This window comes from Berghia stephanieae, chromosome 13 (genome assembly GCF_034508935.2).
Source record: "Berghia stephanieae isolate SIO BIC M18660-M18661 chromosome 13, UCSD_Bste_1.3, whole genome shotgun sequence".
NCBI lineage: Eukaryota > Metazoa > Mollusca > Gastropoda > Nudibranchia > Aeolidiidae > Berghia > Berghia stephanieae.
In genome coordinates, this window is record NC_088372.1 from 20,638,621 (window position 1) to 20,665,140 (window position 26,520).

Below are 26,520 nucleotides of genomic sequence, written 5' to 3' on the forward strand. Positions count from 1 at the left end.
GTTTTTTTGGGTGGCACTTTTAAATTCTTGAAATTAGAATCACAAAGTTTAAATCTGATTAAGATATCATTTTAGCAAATAAAGAGTTGCTTACGACATGCATATTCATCAGACTGGTCAGAACAATCAATGGCATTATCACAGACCAGATTGCCATCAATGCATTGTCCATTGGAACACTTGAATTCTGTAGGTTGGCACTTGTCCTTCTCTTTATCAGTCTGGCCTAGAAATGTTGATAATTGTGCAAAGTAAATGTTACAGTCATTGTTGTGAAGATTAACTTCTCATTAATCTATCCTTTTAAAATGAAGTTTTCTCATTGTTTCCCAATTTTCAATAATCAATTAATTGCTACTACTGTTTTAGAGACATAGCCAATTTGCATATAGTTGTGCATACCTGCGATTTTAACAATTAATTCTTCCGATCTAATGTTTATGTATTATGTTTTCCTGTGATTTTTGACAATGTTATGCATGAAATATGGTGCCACAAATAATGTTAAGAAGGTGATATTGATAATACAAGAAAGATAAGAAGAGCAGGGCTCTAAATATTGTGTAGTATCCATGTTTGAAGACAAAAACAACCCAGAGAAGTTGATAATTTACACAAATGAAGACAAAAAGAGAATGAAACAGCATTACAATATACAAGCCCCGTCCTGTTTTATTATACAAACTCACAATTTTCCTCATCTGAATTATCTCCACAATTATCAATACCATCACATCGCCTCCACCTTGGCACACACTTAAAATTGTCACATAAGAACTGATCACTTCCAGAACAATCCACTTGTTTGCAGACTGATGGCAACTCATCGGTGTGGTCACCACAATCATCTTCCCCATCACACTGCCATAGCCTAGGGATACAGATCTGTATGGAAATCAAAAGAAAATCAATAAATTCGTATTTGACATCAAAACAGTTTGTTTCTCATTGCTAACATGTATTTTGCCTTATACAAGAGCCCATCTTAATACACATTAAAAAAAAAAAAAAAAGAAAGGATCCTGGACGTTAATGTTACTGAATTGTGTAATCTTTCAGATTTAAAATGCACGGAGGTTCAGTGGTCTTACATTGGGATGGCAGTTTGTCCAAGTATACCTTTAAAGAAGATCTTCAGTTTTTTTTTTTGTTCCTTCTCTCTTTCAAAGCAGTTGCTCTCAGCTATAATGTACATTACTATTATGTAGTCGTAGTTGTTATCCTTTTGACCTCTTTTATATGTGACCCATCACGTAAATTTGGTATTATGTTGGAATGAACTAGACGAAGAAAACTGAGTTGAAACTCAAAATCATCAAAATTAGGAAATGTAAATGGTTAAAATTTAAGAAACAAAACTCACTTGCTTCAATGGAAACATTTGATTTTACTCTGCAGTTTTACAACAAGCCCAAATATCAATTCCAGTTATAATTTTCATCCAGACATAATATCGTTTTGAGACTGGTCACAAAAACCAGGCAGGTTTTAGAAAAAACAGAGGGACAAGAGACCACATATTCAATTTGCGTCAAATTATTCAGAAGCATCGAGAAGTAAATTCTGGCCTCCACACTTGTTTTATAGACTATTCGAAAGCTTTTGATTGTGTTAATCATGAGAAACTATGGGAAACTCTCCTGGAGATGAACTTTGACCCTAGAATTAAAAACCTGATAAGATCCCTCTATGAGAACCAACAATCAGCGGTACAACTAGAAAGCGGAACAACAGAATGGTTCAAAGTTACAAAAGGAGTAAGACAGGGATGTATTCCATCACCCCATTTGTTCAGCATTTACACGGAAGGTATAATGCGAGATGTGGAAAACGATGTCAGGAGAAGTAATTACAACAAACCTAAAATGCAAGGTCTACCCATAAAAGATCTGAGGTACGCAGACGACACTGCACTATTGTCCACAACACCGGGGGGACTAGAGAATCTAATAACATCTGTAAAGGAACATAGCGAGACCAAAGGCCTTAAGCTGAATATAAAGAAGACCAAAATCATGAATACTGACAGTGCAAAACAGATGCCATCATAAAAATCAATGGAGAAGAAATAGAAAGAGTAAAGAATTTTGAATATCTTGGAGCCAGGATTGAGTACAACGGGAAATCGGCCCCAGAGATCAGGAGGAGACTAGCAATGGCAAGATCAAAGCTAGAAAAGATGAATAATATCTGGAAAGGGCAGTGCATTCAAACAAAAATCAAAAACCTCAAAAGTGTTGTTTTCCCAATTGCAACATATGGATGCGAAGCATGGACTATCAGCAAAGCAGAGAGCACAAAGATCACAGCTTTTGAAATGGCATGCTACAGAAAAATACTCAGAATATCATGGACTGCAAAACAAACAAACAAAGAAGTCCTGAGAAGGATCGGAATAAAATCACCAATTCTTCTTCAAACTGTAAAGAAATTGAAACTGAACTATTTTGGCCACACGACTCGCCACAAATCATTAGAAAAGCACATTCTGCAGACAAGGGTAGACGGCAAGAGAGGAAGAGGTAGACCAACAAGAAGCTGGGAACAAGATATATGTGAATGGCTGGGAATGACAGCAACTCAAGCAACTGGCGGAAAACCGTAATCTGTTTCGCAAGAAAGTTCGGGAAGCAACGTCCTACGCAGGATCAGCTGACTAGATGATGATGATGGTCACAAATGCTAGAGAAGTGCTTAATTAAAGGACACAATCCCAACAGCCAGAGTTTTTTCAATCATTGTCACCCATCTGTCACTTAGATCCAACATCAATGCTATTTCATTACAAATCCAGGCATTGTAACACATGGTCACCATTGCTGACACACCTCGCATAGGTAGAGATAGGTAGACAAAAAAACCCAAAACAAAATGCCCTTCAATCAACATCATCAGAGATCACCCATTGAGTATTCCATGAAAAAATACAAATAATTCATCAAACGTCTGATTTGATCAGGGATCACCCACATTGTCTAAATGATCAAATTGGGGTATCTTGTCCAAGGGATAAGCGAAAGTGCCTGAATAGGGAGTTAAACCCAGGACCTCCTGGATCACAGTATGTTTCAACCACTCAACCACATCACCCTTTCATAGAGTGACTAGAGTAAAGATTATTGTTGATAATTATTAATAACTACCATTATTACTTACATGATTGTTACATTCAAAGCTGGTTCTGGGACAATAAGACCCATCAGGAAATCTGGCCGTACAATTGGCCTCATCAGAAGCATCTTGGCAATCTCGGACTCCATCACAAAGATTTGCTATATTTGTACAATGACCGCTTTTGCATGTAAACTGGCCTGGCCCACACTTGTGGTAGTCTGGAATATTCAAAATAAATTTTTCAATGTATTACATTTCAAATTTAAATCTTACAAAAGAATATTAATTTAACACTTGATAGAGATATCCACATTTAGAATTAATGGTAATAAATCAGTATCATAATAATGAGCAAATTGATGTTTCATAAAATCTATTGTTCATCCCCAATAATGATAAGAAACATCAGACATTTATACCACCGGTATTTCTACATGATTCTATTTCATAAATTTTTTTCCCCCTTTCCTTTTTAGCAGAGCAATCTCTTCTTATTAATAATATTATCATTATATATTGCTATATATATTATCATGTTACCCAAAAAAAATTATCGGTTCCTGGAATTTCAGAAGCGTGCAACACATAACATTTCCCCACTTTCATAAAATAAATTTCCATTTAGACCGCATTCTCACTAGTGAATATTTATTATTGATTCAAAACATTAGGAGATCGAGAGAGTAAAAAAATTACTGAGAGTCCCTAAAATTATTGAAGTTAAAGGGAAAAAAACATAATGAATAAATGAAAATTACATAAGCAACTTATACCAACCAACATAGAGGGTACCAACCTCGACATAATTGTTCTGACTCGTCACTGGCATCACCACAGTCATCATCATGGTCACATTTGAATCTGCCCTGGATGCATTTCTTATTTTTACAAAGAAACTCAGACTCTGAACATTTACGATAGCTGTCCACTTGAATAAGAATAAGAATTTTGTTTTAAGCACCTAATGAATACATTTTTTAATCAATGGCCCTAAAAAGTGGTTTATGGAAAGCATGGAAAACAAACTTATAAAAAACGAAATAGTGGATATATGAGGGTTGCATGGATGGGACAAAATGATACCAAATGAAGATGAAATTGAAATTTTAAAAAAATAAGGAGCAAACAAAACAAAGCATTACAAATGGTGTCTAAAATACATTAATCCAAAATCAATGATTTACAAGAAAAAGAGAATAGTAACAGCGACACTACTAAGGCTCCTATGAAGGTGCATTATCTTACTCGTGCAGCTATGGCCCAAAAAAACAGGGGGAGTAATTATGATTTTGGACCAACTGTATCAATCTAGTTTCATGTTGGAATGAACTAAATGGATTTAAAGTCTAATTATCATATTTGAAAAATGTTCATTTTGTTTAGAGACTGAATAAAAACATGTCTCTTCAATGACATCATTCAATTGAAGCCAAATTTTAAAAGTAAAGCATTAAATTCAGTTTTATATGTGTGGCTATGTGGTCTTCTGGTATGATACTCACTTTCTGATTGGAAGGTCCTGGGTTCGTGCCTCGCTTGGCACATAGTTGAGTCCTTGAAAAAGGCTCTTTATTCACATTCTCTCTCTACTCAGGTGTAAAATGAGTACCTGACCGTTAACAGCATTGTCTCAGTCCAAAAAAAACTTTATAATATCGCCCTACAGACATCATGTCTTGTCCTAAATGTTAAATGTTGTTGTGGGACAGGGACCCCTAGTAAAGCACTTTGAGCACGTTTAGTGGATATTGCAGTATATAAAAACTCAATTTTTTATATATTTTTATTTTATGCTCCAGTTCACCCTGACAGTATACTGGTTTGAGACTATAGGTCAAATTTAAAAGAAGTAAAGTCTAGCTGTTGAATGACCAACCAGTAAACACTTACAACATTTAGTGACATCTTCATCCGAGTTGTCTCCACAATCATCATCAAAGTCACACATCCACCTCTTAGGAATACATCGCTGATTCTGACATTTGAAATCACCAGTGGAATGGCACACTGGGCAATTCTCCTGTTTTTCATCCGAGTTGTCCCTACAGTCATCTTCACCATCACATCGTGCCCAGTTGGGGACACATCGGTAGTTGGTCTCACAACGCCACCATCCAACATCACATTCTTGAGATGCTGTTAAGCATGATAATAATGATAATAATGACAATGATGATGAATTAATAGGATTACTGTAATATAAACAATGGTTCAATCCAGATATTTCCCCCCCCCCCCCCCAAACTTTTTTTCATCATTCACCATACTTATTTGCAGTTCATCAAACATCACGTAACAGATCTAAATCATACATGCCAGAATCTGCTACAAAATTTTTGCTTCCATATTTTTATGAAATAAAATTTGGAAAAAATACAAACTCGTTGGTAGTGGCATACTCTTAAACTGTTCTTCTCCTTTTCCTCATTATGTGTTGTGGGTGTTGTGTTTTTGTTTTCGATGCTACACATATTAAATAACAGAAATTTTAAAAATTAGAATGTTGTAAGCACACTCTCTGATTAACTTGCCTTTAAAATGTAATGTAGCTAAGTTATCCTACAATTAAGAGCTTTCATATATTGTCTGTCTTAACTCTTTCAGTATATTTTATACGGAAATTTACTATGGATCACATTTTAAATTTTCAAATTAGCTTAAGCATGGACTGTGAGTTTTTTTTTTCATATCTATAATTGTGAAATCTCTTGATATTCTACCTTTTTCTTCCTTTTTTCAGAGTTGCTTCTTTCTCAAAGTAGAGGTTTGAGCCCAAGATGATGCTTAATATACAAAAAGTTATCATTTGAAGCAATTTGAGTCCATTTTAAGGTCAGCATAATATATATTTTAGAATGGGCCTTACCACAATCAAACTCTTCTTTTTCATCTGAGTTGTCACCACAATCGTTATCAAAGTCACATTTCCAGTTAGCCTGGATACAGTTACCATTGTCGCATTGGAATTCGTCAGACTTGCAGGTTACATTACCTAAGGGATAAATATTTAGTTAATTGACTAATGTATTATTTAATGATAATAATAATAATAATAATAATAATAATAATAATAATAATAATAATAATAATAATAATAATAATAATAATAATAATATAATAATAATAATAATAATAATAATAATAATAATAATAATAATAATAATAATAATTATAATAATAATAATAATAATAATAATAATAATAATAATAATAATAATAATATAATAATAATCATCATCATCATCATCATCATCATCATCACGACCACCACCACACCGTCATCATTATCAAAATAATAATAATAATAATAATAATAATAATAACAATAATAAGAATAATGATGATAACAGTATGCGTCAAGTACATTAAATGAACAAAATGTTAATCTCTCATTACAAGTATTAAAGGCTTACCACAGTTTTTCTCATCACTTTTATCTCCACAGTCATCCTCACCATCACAAAGCCAGGCTTTGGGTACACACTTATTGTTGTCACACTTGGACTGCCATGGTTCACAGCTACGTTGTTTACAACCTTCCTCGTCACTGCCATCACCACAGTCGTCATGAAGGTCACATACTCTAAAAGCTAACGTACAGTTGAGGTTTTTACACTGATACTGTCCTGGAGGGCAATGGCTTACAGCTGGAGAAAGTAGTATAAATAAACAGTAAAATGTGGGATAAAACTTAAGATAAATAAGGAAAATGGTGAGAAATACAGCGCCTGAAACTGCAACGATACCAAGAACAACAACAAAATGTTCAAGATGACAATTTTTTAAAACAAAATCATTTGCCTTACTCGGTCTTTGAGCCAAACACTTTGAATGACATCATAAAGCAAAAAATAATAATTTTAAATGGCCTGTTACGGAGTGCACTATTCACTTGATGGGTTTAAACCACTTTACAAGGGATCAGAAGCCAACAGAAACTCTAACATGTAAAGCAAGTCTGTTAGCCATTATTAGCTTATTTAATTTTTGAATCTGATTGAAATGTCAGAATACAAGTAATGAGCCCATTCCAAGGATACAAGTTTGCACTGTCAATTGCAAGACTTGACTCATAGACCTATAGGACAGAGGATACGAGTCACACCACAAAACCATAAAGCCAAAAATCTCCACAGAACTATGTGTATTCAAAAAAGTTATTCATTCGTAACGTATAAAATAGACATTGTATCTAAATTCATGTGCCACCACCCATATGTCAATACTGATATTGCCCAGGTTTGGGTTCGATTGACTCAATATCAACAGTAATGGATCTTGTCAAATTATGGATGAAATTTAAACAGAAATGTACATTTTGGACATTTCCCAATGAGCAATTATAATGAAACCGACTCTAACCTCCAGTTTTATACTCCAGCAACTCGTTTGTTAATCTAATTTTTTTTTGTTCATCAACTTGTAAAGATAATGAAACTGAGTTAAACATTTGGACAAATCCAACAAGTCTGTACTTACGGCAATCCTCTGGTTCATCAGACCCATCTTTGCAATCTTCTTCTCCATCACATTTCCACAAGTGAGGAATACACTTATCATCTGCTGCACCACATCTGATTGAAAAAAAAGCAATACTTACAAAAAGGAAGGGGAAAAAAAGAAGAATAACTAATCAATTAACATCTCAGCTTTTGATGAAAATCAAGTAAAAATCACAGAACTATAAATTTAATAATTTCATAAGCCAAGCCTGGCAAACTGTGTCTTCTTTTTCCTGTTTTGTGCTTAATTCTCAACTCTGCATAGGTCTTCATTTATCAAATCATTTCTTGGTTTTTATGTATTATCTCAAACGTGAATTTAAGAAGGTCTAAAATGTTTTTAGCAATTCTTTATTTTTACAAAATGGAATAGATTTTACTTAAGTATTTATCAATAATCAGTACAAATTAATTGTACACAATACCTGAATTGATTAGAGGTACACCTAGCCTGACACGTCTTTCCATCAAGTCTAAGCGTAAAGAAGTCAGGACATTCACATGTATAGCTATCACCTCCTGGTGCAATGAGGCACAGATGGGAACATCCACCATTGTCAGAGCCACATGGATTTGAAGCTGAAGAATAGTTGTCAAGATATAGCAGGATTTTTCATTGGAGTCAACATTTTATTCTCCAATTTAAGATGAATGAAAAATGTCGAATTTTGCTGCCATTTAAGTGAACATTATTTTTCTTCACCAAATACCATGTAGAATTTATGAAACATATTTCATTTGTCTTAAATTAGTTGACTTGACACAATCTGATGAGAATCTGGTGTTGACTCAAATAAAAAAAATATTTCTAGATCAATAATTTACCGTATTTCTTTTTGCTAATGACATGATTAGTAAAAGCGTTGATAGAACTAAATTAGAGATGGATATCCACATCTCCATCTTCTACTTCTATTTCAACTTTGCACTATTAAATGCAGCTATGTGGTCTAATGGTATGACACTCGCTTTCGGATCGGAAGGTCCTGGGTTTGAGCCTCGCTCGGTGCAAGGTGTAAAATGAGTACCTAGCCGTTAACAGCATTGTCTCTGTCCGAAAAAAATGTAACATTGCCTAACAGGCGCCATGTCCCGTCCTAAATGTTAAATGTTGCTGTTGGCCAGGGATCCCTTGTAAAGCGCTCTGAGCAGATTTAGTGGATATTGCGCTATATTAAAGCTCAATTTAAATAATTCTGGTAGTTGTTATCAATACAATTTTTGTTTATAATGCATTTGAAAAAAATGACATTAATTAGAAAGCACATATGACTACCTGTCCACACCAAGTGGTGTTTATCTTTGTCTCAATCATGTTTTGATAGTCAAGATGAATATGATCATTTGGCACCACCGATTAACAAAACAATTATCTTGATAACAACATAAGATGCATATTTACCATGTATCTGTCTCAGTGGGTGGAAGACATGTACATCCATGGGTCTGTGTGTCGTATTCCATAAGACCGAGTGGTTCTTTCCAGTATACTTATTGGCTCTCTCCAAGGTCAGGTGATTCCAATCCGTCCAATACATAAAGTCTTCAAAAAGGGAAATAGAGAATGGATGGGGGACTCCTTCCATAACAATATGGCGATGTGACCCATCCAGGTTGGAATATCTAAAACACAAAGGTAACATGAAATTTATTTTAAAACTCTGGCTCTCATTTGGTTCATTACAACTACAACAAAAAATTACATGTGATCAGATACCTGATTTTCTTTTGCATCAGTGAAAACAACGACAATGATGATTAATATGATGGCAATAGTGATGATGAAATTGACAAAGATGACAACAATGCATCAATAGTGATGATGACTATAACGGCCATAATATGATGACACTTGAACAAGACCTATAATGTTCAGCAGCCTTACTCTATAATATCCAAATGAGCATCTGCCCACCACAATCTCCCAGTGTTGTAATCTATGGTAAGAGCATTGGGCCATCCTAATTTGTCAGTGATGAAAGTTGTTGAGAGATTGGTACCATCCAAACCCATGCGACCAATGTAAGGAGGGTTGCCCCAATCACTCCAATACACAAATCTTGTGATGAAATGGGAAGAAAAAAATATGACGAAAGTAAGACAAGAATGGGGATTCAAATTCATTGATTTAAGTACAATCAAAGAATATCTTTAAAATAATCAAAGGACATGCTCAAACAAAATATTAATATTTGATGCATAAAAATAGTGAAGTTCCAATAAAATATTAAAATTTGTTCAAATTTCCTTTAACAGTAATCCTCTTAGTGTAGCATAATACACAATAATGTATTCTATCAACCGGACAACAATGAATGATAAAGAACAATATTAGTTACAGGAATCGCTATTTCAAAATCTGTCAATATATAGAATAGCCATCATCAAAATGAAATGAGCAAGCAGACACAAATATTTTAAGAGTACACATCATAAAGCAAGTCTATTTTGTAAGCAGAAAAAGAAGAAAAACAAGTTAAGAAATCTTACCCATTCATAGGATTTACTACAATAGCCCTGGGTCTCCGGATGTTCTCTCTCAACAAAGTGTGCATGTTTGTACCGTTCATTTCTGATACAGATAGGGCAGATCTGCGTCCATCTACCCAGTAAAGTTTTCTGTTGATTAATTAATAAATGATTTATAAATATTCAACAAAAAATTGATATTTTGAATTAAATTACCTCAAGCATTTTTTTTGGTCATTTTTATTCTTGATAAAAAACTGTCTCTCGCCTCGGATTAAATTCTACAGACAATTTAGGCTTAATATTATGATTATTATTATTTTATTTTTTGGGGGGTATTTTTTAATTCAATATAATATATCTATTCATAATGTCTCTTGATTTTTTCATTGACAATAAATACTTAACAAAAATCAATATTTTACAAGTTTTAAAAATGTTTCTACTTAGAACTCTTGACAGAAAGACTGAATTCTTTAAATAACCTTCATCCCTGTAATTTTCTAGCTCCTTAAAACAGCAAATCCTACCATATTCACCAATAGAGAAGTTACATTAATATAACTCGAGACATAATGAAGCTCAAGTTGCATCACTATTAGTACTCTCTTGGTAAACACAGTGAGATATGATTTCAGGAGAGGGTGAAATTGAACCATGTTGGAAGAGGATTAACAAACTGACCTGGCCACCCAATCCACTGATATTCCTTCCACACTGGGTACATTACTACTGGCCACAGTCTTCAGATTTGTGCCATTGAGGAATATACTGTATATCCTGTGTTTCTTCACATCAGTAAAATAGATGAGATCGTTAGCAATGTCAAAGTCAAGAGCTACAATATTCTCAAAACCCTGGGAAATACGCCGATGGTTGTCTCCTGCTGTTGAGATTTCCCTTAGGTAGTAACGGTTGGTAAAGACTAACCAAGGAGTTATCACTGGAATCAAAGTGATAAAGTTAGATAAATTTGACAATATGGAGCTTAGAGTTGTAAGACATAAAAAAGTAGATGTAAATGAAAATAATATACAAGAAAATGAACAACACCCTTCATGGTATTATTACCTTACAGTAAATTTGAATTATAAGTTATATTTGTATGCCTATATAAGTAAAAATGCATGCTTGTTATTAAATTGAAAATAAAAAATAATAATAAAAGTATAAATCTGAGCATTTTGATTTAAAATTCAATTTATCGGCATATGGCTCACATGAATTTGATATAGGAGGTGGAAGGAAATCTCAAAAGGAATGCATCAAATGCTTATTGCTTTCGATAAACATCACTTGGATGAATATATGATTATGTCGATCATAAATTGCATCAATGTTAGTCAGCATTTTTTATATTTACTTTTTAAAATCTATCATGCATAGCTTCATCTTAAATTTCTTTTTTAAAAATTTAATCTGGAGTAGTTAACTGAAAATTAGATTACTCAAACTTCTTTTGATTTATAAAAAAAAAACAAATAGTAATTGAAATATGTAAACAATGCTTACTATCTGTTTTCTTGCATGTCCTGCCATCAGCCATCTTGTGGTAGCCATTGGAACATTTACAAACATAACTTCCTTCTGTGTTCTCACAAGTCTGGGAACAGATACCCATAACCTCTTCACACTCGTCGATGTCTGTTGGTGCACAAATTAAAGAGACAAGATAAATATTATGTTCTGATTTTTCATTATCATATGTTAAACCAGGCCCTTATACAACATTTTAGAGGTGTTTAGATTTCAAAATCAATTAGTATGTTTTTTTAGAAAACTAAGTTGCAATAAGGTGGAAATTATAAACAACTTATGACATAGTTGTATTTTTTTTTCTTTTAAGCACCTGCAAGACTGGACATGCATTGTTCTGTTGGTAAATTATCATTATCTTTTATCAGCTTGATTCTTAAGGACAACTCTTGATTTGAACATTGAAGAAATGTATGACAGATCAAACAGAAAACGTAATATGGATTCAGACAGTAACAGGCTTTAAGTTGTCAATCCTAAAAATATTGATTGAATATACCAACTTTAAAATCAAAATGAAATATAATACAAGAAAACTTTCAGGCCCAATTCAAAACGAAAGATTTGAGAAATGTTGTTTCTTTATAGGAATAGGATACCTGTTGTTATAGCACGAGATATTACAATTCAGTTGTATTAAATTTCACTACTCTACCATCATATGCTATGTCACAATTAGATTTGAACAAAAAAATATTGAAATTGGAGCTGACACTAACATAGACAAAGTCATTCAAATGGTCTGTCATAGTTATTTGTATTTGGCAAACTTAAATCAAGAAAAGGAAATTTACCTCGACAAGCTCTCCTGTCTGACATGAGTTGGAATCCATCATTACATTCACACTTGAAACTTGTCAATGTGTCAATACATTTGTGCTCACAGTGGTTGACATGGACACTGCCACACTCATCAATGTCTGCATAAAAAAAAAGAGAAAATAACTAATACAATGTGACATTGTTTTTGAATTACATTACACACTTTAATATAAATCAATATGATTTGATGATTCAAATATCCCAAAACAGGCCACACAAGTTTTATGATATTGTATCTGTATGAAGACATGAAGAAAGGCATCTTTTGGCGATCCTGTAAATATAAAGCCTTGTTTGCTTTGGCTTCTGTCAAGGCTACGTGTTAAAAAAAATAGAGAATAAAAGTAATGGCAAAATGATGATAGAAAAGCTGAGGAGATAAGAGTGGGGATCATTTGAATAAATGACAGGAAAGACCTTTGATCAATTTTTCTCAAATTTTTGCAACCAAAATTACTTTGGAAGTAAAACTGAATTTCTTTCAAATCACACAATCTCTGCTTATTTACGACAACAACTACAGGCTTAGCAAATTTTTAAACAATAACAGTTATAGTCCTCTCGGTGAAAATGGCAAGTTGCAATGTCAATTGAGAGTAAATTCAAATTCCATCTGTAAAGAATGAATTTAGGAGGTATGTATCATCACATAATTTTTACACTTTTCCCAAATGTTATTTTGGATAAGGTGTTTTTGTTTGTTGCTTTAGGTCTCTTCCAACACAATTGAGTTTATATGAGAGACCGCTGAAACAAAAAAAACAAGCAATCTAACAAAAATAGTACAAATGTAAATCAAAATCATAACCTAAAGATATCATAAGCTAAATTATAAATAACCAAGAACAAACAGGCAGAAAATTTACAGAAAAAAAAAAATCCCCTGTCAAAAATACAATCACAAACCAAAGAAGCAGGATAGGCTAGTAAAGAGAAGAAGAAACGACATCACTATCGGATCGTACACCCATGCGAACATCATAGGTATATGATTCAAGGGTGATGCTCCCATCCAAAGGTGTATTTAAGATAGAAAAGCCAGATATATTATATTTGTTAATCATCAATGGATTTCCCATTCATTCATTTCAATGCATGGTTAAGACATCTTGACATCGATGTAAGATCCAAACCACTTACTGCAGTGTCTCTCGTCCGACTCATCATCACAGTCAGGACTTTTGTTACAAACTATTTCATAGGGAATACATTGACCATTGTCACAACGGAACTGGTTGCCTGCACAAGTGGGTTCTGGTGTCACTGTGAAATAAAAGAGAAAACAAAAATGGAAATGAATTAAAGAAAACAAAGAATAAATTTTCCCAATAAAAATGATGATTTGACGACTGCAATTCATTACATATGTTCACAATATCAGTCTACAAATTTTGATTTTCAGCTTAAAAAGGGTCATCAATTTTTATTATTTGCCTTTCTATGCATGAAAAACGTCCACATATTGTCTGTCTTTCTCAAAAGAAAATTCTTCAGATTGTCTCACTTTGAAAAACATATGTTTTCAAATATTAAAAATAATAAACAGTAGTAATGAGTGGGGGTCGTTGGATAATAGTTAAATGTCTTGAGTCTTGTGAAAGTGACTGCAATGATGAGTGAGATGAAAGAGTCTTCAGTATGAGTGATCAGGGAGGATGTTGTTGACAATGAGCAAAAACTATTGACTTGCTGGCATCAGCACTGACCCCCCCCCCCCCCAACCCCTGTAACTCTGTTCACGAATGTAGCCCCGATTGAAAAAATACACATTCAATGAGCAGTAAACTGGGGTTGTTTGTCTTTATAAGCTCTATGATTTGTTTGCCTTGAACTTACAGTATTAATAATTAAACTGGTGAGTTTGAGCAGTGATTAGTGACAATTTACGAAAACTTCAGCTTGAACTCTGCTTTGGGTCGGAATCTAATATAACAATACAATACAATACAATACCTAATAAGAGATAAATTAGGCCAATAGTGTGGTCTTTGGTGTCCTATCTCAGTGATAAAAAAACTGACATATGCATTAGTAAGACTTAAAGTACAGGATATCAATTATAAAACAAATATAAATTACTCATTGAATTCAAACTTAAGGTGATCTAATTCCTTATCAACATAGTTCTTAAAAACGTTGAGATTTCTTGCAGTTCTTGAAGAGGCGTATAGAGAGTTCCAAATATCTGTGGTTCTGAAAATTAAAGAGTGGGCACATATTGAGGTCGAACACCAGTCTTTGAAAATTTTGAAGACCCCTACTTCTTGTTGACATCAAAACCGCATATTTGAAGAACTCCCTGGAATCCACGTTGTCAATCTTTGGGTACGATCTTGTAAATTTTAATTAGATGAAATTCGAATTAACCTGAGATGCAGACCTCAAGAAGAAAAAAATGTGTAATTTGGTAGGTAAAAACGTGTAATTTCCTAAAAAAATAAATAAATAAATAAAATAAAAAGGGCAATCCAATGCAGCCCCCATTTCATAAGTAAAATTGAACACCATTTAGTGTCCTGACACTGTATAACTACTCTTATATATAAGGAGTGGTTTGCCAAAAATAAGTCATTTTCAGAAATTTTCCAATATTTTGTTTTGGAACCATTTTTACATAAGAAATAATAATTTTCACAATAGTTGGCATCTCTGAAAAACAGTTAAAAGGTTAATGGGAACTTACAGCATCCATCCTCTTTTTCATCACTTCCGTCCCCACAATCATTGTCACCATCACAGGCCCAAGTCTTGGGGATACAACGACGGTTGTCACAAGTCATCTGTTCACTGCTACAGTTACGGTAGTCTGAATGAGTGGAATTTATACACTAATTATTGTTTCCTAAATGCATTCTGTATAGCAAATAACTTGCCTGCAAGTATTGAGATATTTAGTTTACATGAAAGAAAGAAGGATTTATCTTGGATAATTTCCTCAATTGGGAAAAGTACAGGTTTCACTATAGACTAAATCAAAATTAACTAATCAACCTGGTACTTCTTCAACTACGACTGCTGCTACTACTACTGCTGCTGCTGCTACTACTACTACTACTACTGCTACTACTATTACTTATACTACTACTATTACTACTACTACTACAACGATTACTACTACTACTATTGATGCTGTTGCTGCCACTATCACAACATAAAGTCCTATATGTATTCTGGAATGTTGAGTTTTAAAAAATGTACATCTTTTAAAACTTTGAATTAATGAGAAAACTGAGATCAAATACCAAACGTTCATCATGGATTATTACCGACGAGTATGGCATCATATCATGATAGGTTCTAGTTAAGGTAGATAGATCCGTCTTGTCATTTCTCACGATAGAACCGGAATTAAATAATACAGATACAATTGCTTATTTTCTAGGTGTCTCTGATAGAAGTGTTATTTAATGCCATTGTCTTACTCTTGAGTAAAATTAAATGAGTTGATAAAAAACCAAATAAGGTGTGGGCCCAATAATTTTTCTTTAGGGCTTTATAGCAGATTTTCAATGTGGGACCAGCTCTGCTGAGTCAGGTTAGCTTTGGTTCAAGATAAATCTCTCAAGCTGCACTTATACCCTGGGACAGTGCAAAGTCTCAATTTTTTTAGACCACGGAACAAGACCACCAATACCAGTACGTTATTACTTAGTGTAAAGATTTAACAAATCAAGATAATGAAAATAAATGCCAACGCTATAGCTGGTACCCAAACCAAAAATCTTAATCCTTCAGGAATAATGCTGTGGTTCTTCCTAGAATCTAGATATTAAGACAGACATATGATCACCCATTGTGCTCTGTTCTATCTTAAAAGAAATGAATACGCAGTAAACATATCAGATATTACCAATATAGTTTGATGCATGATAATGGGATTGGTTCTTATAATTCTTATAATTATATATTCAGGTACATGACTAAATCTGAAGAAAAAAACAAACCTGAGAAAATTTTGTCATGAGTTTCAAAAAAATAAAGAAAGAAATATAAAAACGAAATTGTCTAAGTCTAATCACTAGCTTCCTATAAGCTTGATGAACAATGATGACTTACTGCAGTCATCTGGCTCATCTGACATGTCCCCACAGTCATTGTCATGGTCACACCGGAATCGTTTAGAGATACAGATGCCATTGCTGCACTGAAAATATCAAAGCAAACAATTATTATCATAGGATATTACACCTTCATTTTCCAATATTTTACAAGAGCTTGTTATAACACATCTTTTTCAAAACAGGCAATGAGATTGATCACCAGTAAGGCCAGTTATTTTTGTGTTTTGGGGGGTTGTTTTTTGTTTTTGAATTGGGAGTAGAGTATATCATAAGTGAAACATTTGGGAGTAGACATTGGTATAAAATAACAATCCGAAAAGGTATGTATGAAACTGTGCTGGACAAAACAAAAACGAAATAGAATAGAAAATAAATTAGGCTGCCTTAACAAAGGATCCTCCACCAGTGAGGTGATTTTTAAAATTGTATTTTGATTTCTGCTTTGTCATGAAATTTCATACATGCCTTTTCATAATTTTATTCATTAAAATAGCTGAGTTACTATTGTATTTGGGCTATTTGAATCAAAGGTCCATTGTGTAATTACCTGAAACTGATGTTCCATGCAGGTTCGTGGAGGGCAAGTCATCATTTCATCCTCCCCATTGCGACAATTCCTGACTCCATCACAAACTCTAGAACTGGGAATACAGGGGTATGTCCCATGTTCCTTGTTGGATTCACATGTAAAAGTGTTTGGAGGACACGTACGGTCATCTGTTGTCACATAGATAGGTAAAAAATGTTTAGGCAGTTCTTAATCCAATACCTATTACAACATTTTGATAAACTAGAAAACCTGACATAGATTCTATTTATATAAAATAGTCCTTCATAGCCATTAGGTCAATAGAGCCAGAGTTTATCCCCATCCTAGTTTCTATAGTATTAAACGGGCAAAAGATATTGCTTGCTACCCTAGACTTTAACAGATGTAACAAACCCAACTTCCCAATCACAGTTAAGTGGATAGTGGGTCAGAAAAAAATTATCCAGAATCGATACCAATCCCTTTGCTTGTGAAGCAAGTATTCTACCACTGGGCTGTCAGGGCTCCCATATAGATAGATACTTTTACATCAAAATATTCAAAATTGGTAAATAATACAAAAAATGAGTGTTTTCTTGATTATTTTATAAATTTAAAAAAAAATAAATCAAAATTGAGCATTTATATAGCGCAATATCCACTTAACGTGCTCAATGCGCTTTACAAAGGGTCCCTGGTCAACAGCAACATTTAACATGTAGGACGAGACATGACGCCTGTTAGGCGATATTACAATTTTTCAGACAAAGACAACGCTGTTAACGGCCAGGTACTCATTTTACACCTGAGTACGGTGAGAGAATGTGAGTAAAGAGTCTTTTCCAAGGACTCAACTATGCGCCGAGCGAGGCTCGAACCCAGGATTTTCCGATCCGAAAGCGAGTGTCATACCACTAGACCACATAGCCGCACATGCGGACAGTAAATAATTACTGATTGAGAGTTAAAGGGTTTAAGATTCTTATTGGGCTATAAAAAGACCATGGAGATTTATGAATTAAAAAGTTTATACATTGACTGCTATGTATTGCAAACATTAATTGATAATAGCTTTAATCGAGCTCAACACCTGCAAATATCAAAGCTATTTAACAGATTTACGCCTTATAAACTTTCATACATTTACATATATATTTATACAAAGGACATTAATATCAATAGATTCATATCATCACTTATTTCTCTTCTTTATTCATTTAAAATTATCACTTTTTCTCAACATTTTGAAATAAATTTTGAATTAGAGAACATCACCCTGACCCTGCTTGGACATAAATATGTAAAGTAAGAATACAGGCTCTACATACGACAATTTCTGTCATCTGCTTCATCTGAGTTATCACCGCAGTCATCTTCCCCATCACAGACCCATCTCAAGGATACACATCTCCCATTGTCACAACTGAATTGGTCAGACTGACATGTGCGATTGTATGAAGCTGGTACATGAGATGCAAGTTTTAAAAAAATAATATTAAAATCATTAATAAGAACAATTGTAAGAACATTGATTAAAATATATAATGGTTAATAAGAAAACAAAAAAGTATGGAATATGAAAAAAAAGTAAATGTAAAGTGTCTTTCAGAGACATTAGACCCATTGAGCCAGAGTTTATCCCAGTTTCTATGACGTGAAACGGGACAATATAAATTGCTTGCTAGTAGATCCAGCTACCCTGGGTGGACAGGGGGACAGAAAAAAAGATCTCTGATTTCACTCAAGATCGATTTCAGTCCCTTGTGTGTTAAATGAGTGCTCTACCACCTGAGCTATCGGGACCTCTAAGGAAAATAAATGATCAAACAATTATAATAAAAATTTCCATACTGTGTAAATCCAAAGTGTTGAATAATAAAAAGTTGATGTATACTAGTATGATAAATTAACATTTTGAATCGATGCAGTTATCTAATTGTAGCAAAATTTTACAGTAAAATAAAGCCTTACTACAAATAGCTGCAGTTTCGTCCTCTCCAAATCCACAATCATCATCCCCATCACACTGCCATCGACCAGGTATACATTTGTGGCTGCGAGAACACTGAAAATCTCCTGGACAAACCAAGTGGGAAAACGTTAAGAATCACATCATTTCATAACAAATAGTGAAAAAAGGACAAAGATCAATTTTACCTTTTATTTTGCACAATATCAACAATATGAGCTCAAAACCTTTACAAATGATACCAAGTCAACTGCAACATGACACAACACCTGTTAAACGCGTATTACAGTTGTTTTTTTAACAAAGTCAATGCTGTTCAGGGATGATTCAAAATTGAGAAAAATTACTCATTACATTGGTGCAAAATATTTCCTGTAAATCATGTGGTCTTTATTGAATAAAGGGCTATCCCAACAAAAATTACTATTATTACTATTATTTTAGGGACTGACAGACTGGGTGAGGTTCATTAGACATTTCCAGTCAGTGGCCTCTAGAAGTAGAATTCAATTGTGATTGAGCATTGTTCAGCTGGTATTTCTGGTCATCTGGTCAGTAACATCAAAAGAAGAAGTTTAATAGGTAATAATTTAAAAAAAAAAAAAAAATAAAAAAAAAGGGGGGGGGGGGGTCTCAGTTGGAAGAAAACCAAGGAAAAGCTGAAATTGTAGTTTTCCACAGATTAGCAGAACTCTATCATCACTGGCTGTTACCGGCCAGGTATTCATTTGACACAGGAGTATGTTGGAAAAATGAGAGAAAAGGATTCAATTTTTTGCTAGCCTGAATAGGACGCTACAGGTCAGAAACTAAGTATCATACCATAAGACCACAAAGCTGCACAGAATTGACCTTTTGTCACAGTTACATGTAAATTTCATTGTGTAATGTCATTATTACCTTCATCACAGGCCACACTGTCACAGAAAAGGGGATTTTCATCACTGTTGTCTCCGCAGTCATTATCCCCATCACACATGTAACGTTTGAAGATACAGAAATTCGTGGTGGGGCACTTCACCTTGTTTGAAGGGCATGTACGATCCGCTGAGGTGGATATAAGCAATGCAGATTGTCAAATTCTATAAAGTCTAAGTGATTCAAAGCCAAAGTCAAGAAACACTGAATCTCAACTTTTACCCATCTCAGGCAGTTCAATTTTATCTTAATCATATCAAACCTTTTGAGCTAAAACAGCCGAAATTGCTATGCGCTTCAAGCTTCATTGTATTACATCCACTACTCTCTTTGTGAAAATTGTTAGTCTGCAGTTTAGTGAAATCTAAAAAATACAAGTTATGATATAAAAAAATCAAATTCTAATTTTCTTTTGATCCATATTTATTTTACTATAATAATGATAATAATAATAATATATAATAATAATAATAATAATAATAATAATAATAATATAATAAAAAATAATAATAATAATAATAATAATATTATAATAATAATAATAATAATAATAATAATAATAATAATAATAATAATAATAATAATAATAATAATAATAATAAAAAAAGAACAAATCACTAGAAACATCATTTCCAACTCCAGTTTCCTCAATAAACAAAAAATTCAGAGCGGCCCTCCCCACACACTTACGACAATCCAACTCATCAGTGCGATTCCCATCACGACAATTGTCTATACCATTACATTTTTGGGACAGGCCAATACATCGGTAATTGTTACAGGTAAATTCATCGGGGCCACATGTGGGGTAGGCTGGAAATGTAGATAAAATGAAATACAATCTAGAAATGAAAAAAAAAGGCAACAAAAAAATTACCAAAAAAAAACGATAATCTAAGAAAGACTAAAATGTAAGCATGTATATCACTCTCTTCTTTTTTTCACTCTGTTTCTATCCTTCCTTCTTCTCCAAAATTTAAACTAATGTCCTCTGGTTCAAATCTGATATAGTCGAAAAGTCACATACTGTCAAAATTCATATATAATATTGCCATTAATAACTCAAATAGACTAAGTCATCAGCTCCAAAAAAATATTGAAAATTGTGCATGTAGTGAAAGGTAAAACAATAAAGATAGTGATAAATGAAGAGATATGTTGTAGCCTAACACAGCAGGCAAGCATCATGTAAAAAGATAAAGGAAGAAAATAAAATTACCACAATCCTCTTCATCAGAATTGTCTCTGCAATCATTGTCAAAATCACAACGATACCGCAGTGGGATACATCTCCCATTCTTACAGCTAAAGTATTTAGGGTTACATGTATGGAGTGCTGAGGATAAACAAAATATAAAACAATTTAGACATCTAAATAATTAAATCATGTTCTAGTATAAACAACAAATAAAAGAAACAATCAATTTTTTGAAGATAACAAGTTTAAATGAAATCATACCACATAGATTGGGGTCTTCATCTGATCCATCACCACAATCGTTATCCAAGTCACAAACCCATCTTTCTCTTAGACAGCGGCCATTCTGACAAACAAATTGATCTGGAAGACACGTGTTGTTGCTAGGAATACACACCTGATTAAATAAAAGGAAAAAGGCAATATTCAGAAGGATGAAAAACAAAACTCCTCAAGGGGGAGGGTTTTTACTCTATCCTTACATCCTATCTTGTCTTCTTTTTTTCACCAACTTCTACTTTTCATTGTAAAAACACTTACAAAATCAGTTACTGACCATAACCAGGTCTCACTCACACATTTCAAATGGGGTATTGTGTGAAAAATACCTTCCTCAAAGACACAAAGTCACAGCCAAAGTTTTGTGATCATTGTTACTTGTTCATTCACTGATCGTGCTCAAGATGATTTGATTTTTGTGACAAAACAAGAGGTACGAGGATGAGTCAAAAAGTAATGGGACTGCTTTATAACTTTAAAACAAATTGAATCAATATCATGCATACCTCAAATTGAAGCTTGGGATTTACAAGTAGATTGCTATTTTTCAGCACAGTCTCCGCCTCTTCCAGTTGCCACAGTCCACTTTTTTTGTAAGGCATGTATCCCATCCTCATAAAACTAAGTTGACTGAGCTTTTATCCAATATTTCACAACTGTCTTGGATTCTTCATCATCTATAATGTGATGTCCCCTCAATGCCTCCTTTAGAAGACCAAAATGATGAAAGTCTGAGGGTGCCAAGTCTGAATAATAAGGAGGGCAAGACAGCATTGTCCATCCAAATGAGGTGTGAGGACGGGCATTGTCATTATTAAGAAACAGTACTCGTTTCATCTCCAAATCCAGTCTGACTCAGCAAATTCTTGCTTTCAGCTGCTTCGGAGTCTATGTACCATTCAGAGTCAACAGTGGCTCCCTATGGTACACATGTAAAGCCCCAAAACACTGTTGCCCAGCTGATTTCTTAGTTTTGAATTTTTTGGTCTTTAAGCAAGAGGGATGTCCCCATTCCATTGATTGTGTCTTCAACTTAGGTTCATAATGATGGTTCATAAACGCTGCCATCTCTCGTACTTAGCTGGAGAAGGTCAGGACAGCATTTCCCTCTTTCACGTTTGTGATTTGGTGCCCAACGAGCACAGACTGTTGAAAATCCCATGAGTTGATGGGCACGTTCATGACTGACTTCAAGGTCTCCTGCCATTTCATCAGGAGATATTCTTCTGTCAGATTTGATTAATGCTTCTGTCTTTATTTGCTTCAGAGTCGGTGCTGCTTGGAGGGCGACCATCGATAAGTTTGTCAGATAAAGACAAGGTTGAGGTGGTGTCAGATTGTGTGTTGGACTGCTTATCATTTTCTTGATGATAAACACGTTCAACCCACCTGAAAACACTGTCTCTACCTAAAGCCTGAGTTTTATAAACTTTCTCAAGGCGTTTGGAAATATTACTTGAGGTTTCTCCTTCGAGAACAAAAAATTCAATGACAGCTCTGTCGCTGACGGACATCCATATTAGGTCAGTCGTTTTTAACTGCCATAAATTTGTCAAAATTTGACGGAATAAAAAATTTCAACTTTTGGCTTCCAGACTACATGTATAAGTCCAAATGAACTCAGCAGGAGATTTGTCCCAATCCTTTTTTACTCAGTCTCGTAATAATGCTTGGCCTTGAAAACACTTGCACATAAGACATAAGAATCTATTTTACCTTTCCACCACTACCGATTTCAAGCCCAGATCCTTCATCACAGGTACATTCAACTGCCCCATCAGGTCCTGGATGACAGGAGTGACTACAACCTCCGTTGAATACAGCACACGGGTTGTTGGAACCTGCAACAAGAAAAGTGGCATATACTCTTCCTGTCTTTGAAATTCTTGAATAAAAGACAGTTCCACTTTACAAAACTTAAGAAATGGCAATTCCTCTGCAGCATTTCAAAAATAAATACATTTTTCATAAAGCAATGACAATTTCTAGCTATATGTATTTTTCCCTTTTCATTTAAGATACTACAAAGTTTATAGAGTTCTTCAGGAGAAAGGGGAATTGTAATGCTTTGTTTGATACATTTTTTCGCTTGCTCCTTCAAGTCCCTGCCAGTTAAATCTATTAATAGCACTACATTCACAGAGGTAAGTTATCACAATCAAGTATTATTATGAAATAAAAGTTAAATCGATATGTTAATATTAAATTAAATTATTGTATGTTCAGATTCTTATGCTGTATAAATAGCTCAAATTTCATTTTGAATTTGTGCTTTCTATTGTACAGTTGTGTGACGTGCACACTTTTTTGCACCTAGTGTACCCTGACATAAATCAAATTTAGGTGGGAATGGTGATAATAGTGGTTGAGGGAGTGAGGGGGGGGGGGTGAAGTATTTTGACTCACACTGTTGTCTGTCCTTTGAATAAACAACAATGCCCATGGGTCTTGTGGAAAGGCCTTGTACAAGCATGTTCATGTTGGCACCTGTGTGTTTCTCAGCCCGATAGATGCCCCTCAGAGTCCAGTCAGTCCAGTAAATGTAGAAACCAGATACAGTCAAAGAGAATGGATGGACAGTGGTTTCCACTATCACCTGTCTATAGTTTCCATCAAGATTGGCACGCTCAATACGGTCTCTAAAGTTTGAAACACAAATCATCAAATGCATAGCACATATCTAAGAGTCAGACAATATTATCTTTTGGAGAAAAAAACAAAACCAAAATATCAGATTCAAACCAGATCGAGCAATATATGTACAATGTCATGTATGGGATAGTCAATTTATATCCCGCTTATACTTGTTGATCTAAATTCTGATGCAACACAAATATCAAATGCAGACTTTTTGAATTTCATTTTAATGCTCTATTGGAACCATTCAAAAATGATTAAATCTTGGTTTTTGAGACTGTTATGGGCAATAGCTTTCAATCATTTTCCTCTCAGCTTCTCATCGGGCTGGCTTTAACATTGTAAGAATCACAATATTCAGAATTATAAACCTAAAAAAATAAAAACAATATCATAATCATAAGCTAGCTGACGATTTCAAATTAAAAGAAAAATCAAATCACATCTACTATGATAGTCTCTTTAAACTCACATCATTCATAAGCAGAGGAAAATGGGAAAAGCAGCAAAATGATACTGTTTTTTAAAGATTTTACATATTATAAATCACATCTATTCATATCTCTGGATGCCTACTCAAGAACCAACAGCAACCTTGTGTATATGAGATGACAATCTCTCTAAATATTGATTTGTCTTATATGCGCCTCATGTGATGATTTCATCATGATTTCAATCCCATATTTGAGTTGCATTTCATACGACCCCATTCTTTATGTAAGCATACATGGGATTTAAACTTTTGTTTTCAAATTAAGTGTTGCTTTGCTGTGTTATTAAAAGAGTAAAAATGTTTGAATTTCAGGGATAATGACCTGATTGAACTAAACCCTTGCCATTTTTTGTGCAATGGATTGTTAATTGCTTGAGCAGAGTAAATTATTACTAGGGAAAGAACCTTCAGTCATGTAAGGTGCATTACGGAATTTTATGACAGCATAAAAAATGATAAAGAACTCACTTCTGTGCATCAGCCCAATATATCTTTTCGTCTTCAAAGTCGACAGTTAGCCCATTAGGCCAGCCAAGATCTGTGGTAACAATGGCTTGTCTTTGATTACCTGCCATGGTAGCACGTTCTATCTTTGGAGTCCTGCCCCAGTCAGACCAGTAGATATAACTGAAATAAATATTTTAACATATTTACAACTAGATAATCGCTCTTTTTCAACATTCATTTATCTAGGTAAGCACAATTAAAAAACACATGCAACCTTTGTTGTTGATTTTTTTTAAAAGTTAAAAAAAATATATTTTTTTTTGGGAACTTCTTTTTCTTCTTCGTAGTTTAGTCAGCCAATGCCAATATGCTGGCAACAAGCGCTTTGCCATGTTAAATGTTGTATATAGCCAGGAGTTGTTCATATCTTGGTAATAAAATAATATAAAAAATAAAAACAAATAAAAATAATATAAAAATAATGAAAAATATCTTTTAAAATTTTCTAAATCATATCCTGGTGCTGTCATTATTTCTTCTGGCAGATTGTTCCATTACTTTGAGGTAGATGAAAAAAAGCTCTGTTGCCTATATTATGTTGAGCTTGATCTTCTGATTATGCATGTCAAGGAGTGGTTGACACTAATGTGATGTCTGCGTGTTGACAATTGTGGATTTCTGTTAGTTAAAACCTTAATTTGCCTATGATGGTAATTGTAGGGCAGACAAAGCTGTTACACAAAATTTTTAAAAATCTAATTAAAAATTTAGTCATTTGGTTTTTCAGATAATTCTCTTTTGATCATGTTTGGTTTTATCTTTCATATGTACTGCCATATTTTCTACATGATAACAGATAATAATAACTTTTAAAAAGGCAGATGGATAAAAGTTTCGTTAATAGAAAAAAGGAAAATTGAAAACTTACCCTTTACATGGGTCGATTGCTAGAGCTCTTGGGTTCTGGACAGTAGCAATGACAACTTTATTAGAGAGATCAACATTGATGGAATAGATACGGTTACGGAACAGGTCAGCCCAGTACAGCTTCTTGCCTACCCAATCAAAGGCAATTCCCTCCACAGAAGTCACATCATGAACATAACCAGGGGCTGAAATTTAAAAAGCAAAAAAGAAGCATTTGTCATTGTTACATTTCCTTAGAAATGTGAACAATAATGGTTTTAAAAAGTGTGAGTTTTTTCAGATTCTTCGTCATACTCTATGGTACTTTCTTGATAGCTTGTATCGCATCCTTATAGGACAAAGCTTGATACTAGCAGGTAGGTAGTTCCAAAATTAGCAAAAATTAAGTCAACAGTAGATGGGAGGAATATCAAAAATTTGCCTAGATTGTATTTGGTTTTGATCCACTGGTATCTCTGAAAGACAATTTAAATATTTGTACAGCTTTGTTATTTTAGCCCTAGCCTGTACTTCATAATTCAGCTATCATCTTAAGTGTTTCATGTGTGCATCTGTTTTACCACTAATGAATGACTAGTCATTCTTCTGGGGTTTTTTTCTAGTTGGTTTTCTTAGTAAA

The 26,520-nt window shown here is 33.9% G+C and overlaps 1 protein-coding gene across 1 annotated transcript in view; it reads right to left on the minus strand.

Annotated features, from left to right (window-relative positions):
• The window catches only part of LOC144958734 (low-density lipoprotein receptor-related protein 2-like), a 146,414-nt gene that overhangs the window by 22,833 nt on the left and 97,061 nt on the right, over positions 1 to 26,520 (minus strand). Inside the window, exons 47-75 of the mRNA XM_078890904.1 lie at positions 25,903 to 26,086; positions 24,996 to 25,154; positions 23,804 to 24,036; positions 23,114 to 23,238; positions 21,380 to 21,515; positions 21,140 to 21,256; positions 20,611 to 20,733; positions 19,903 to 20,049; positions 19,005 to 19,109; positions 18,362 to 18,493; positions 17,052 to 17,221; positions 16,500 to 16,587; positions 15,127 to 15,249; positions 13,584 to 13,706; positions 12,416 to 12,541; positions 11,598 to 11,729; positions 10,770 to 11,028; positions 10,107 to 10,235; positions 9,502 to 9,675; positions 9,019 to 9,239; positions 8,042 to 8,195; positions 7,594 to 7,688; positions 6,528 to 6,761; positions 5,981 to 6,106; positions 5,005 to 5,250; positions 3,911 to 4,042; positions 3,157 to 3,332; positions 690 to 885; positions 95 to 226 (exon numbers count right to left, since the gene is read on the minus strand). Coding sequence (XP_078747030.1) covers positions 95 to 226; positions 690 to 885; positions 3,157 to 3,332; positions 3,911 to 4,042; positions 5,005 to 5,250; positions 5,981 to 6,106; positions 6,528 to 6,761; positions 7,594 to 7,688; positions 8,042 to 8,195; positions 9,019 to 9,239; positions 9,502 to 9,675; positions 10,107 to 10,235; positions 10,770 to 11,028; positions 11,598 to 11,729; positions 12,416 to 12,541; positions 13,584 to 13,706; positions 15,127 to 15,249; positions 16,500 to 16,587; positions 17,052 to 17,221; positions 18,362 to 18,493; positions 19,005 to 19,109; positions 19,903 to 20,049; positions 20,611 to 20,733; positions 21,140 to 21,256; positions 21,380 to 21,515; positions 23,114 to 23,238; positions 23,804 to 24,036; positions 24,996 to 25,154; positions 25,903 to 26,086 — 4,497 coding nt within the window. The remainder of the gene's footprint in view (positions 1 to 94; positions 227 to 689; positions 886 to 3,156; positions 3,333 to 3,910; positions 4,043 to 5,004; positions 5,251 to 5,980; positions 6,107 to 6,527; positions 6,762 to 7,593; positions 7,689 to 8,041; positions 8,196 to 9,018; positions 9,240 to 9,501; positions 9,676 to 10,106; positions 10,236 to 10,769; positions 11,029 to 11,597; positions 11,730 to 12,415; positions 12,542 to 13,583; positions 13,707 to 15,126; positions 15,250 to 16,499; positions 16,588 to 17,051; positions 17,222 to 18,361; positions 18,494 to 19,004; positions 19,110 to 19,902; positions 20,050 to 20,610; positions 20,734 to 21,139; positions 21,257 to 21,379; positions 21,516 to 23,113; positions 23,239 to 23,803; positions 24,037 to 24,995; positions 25,155 to 25,902; positions 26,087 to 26,520) is intronic.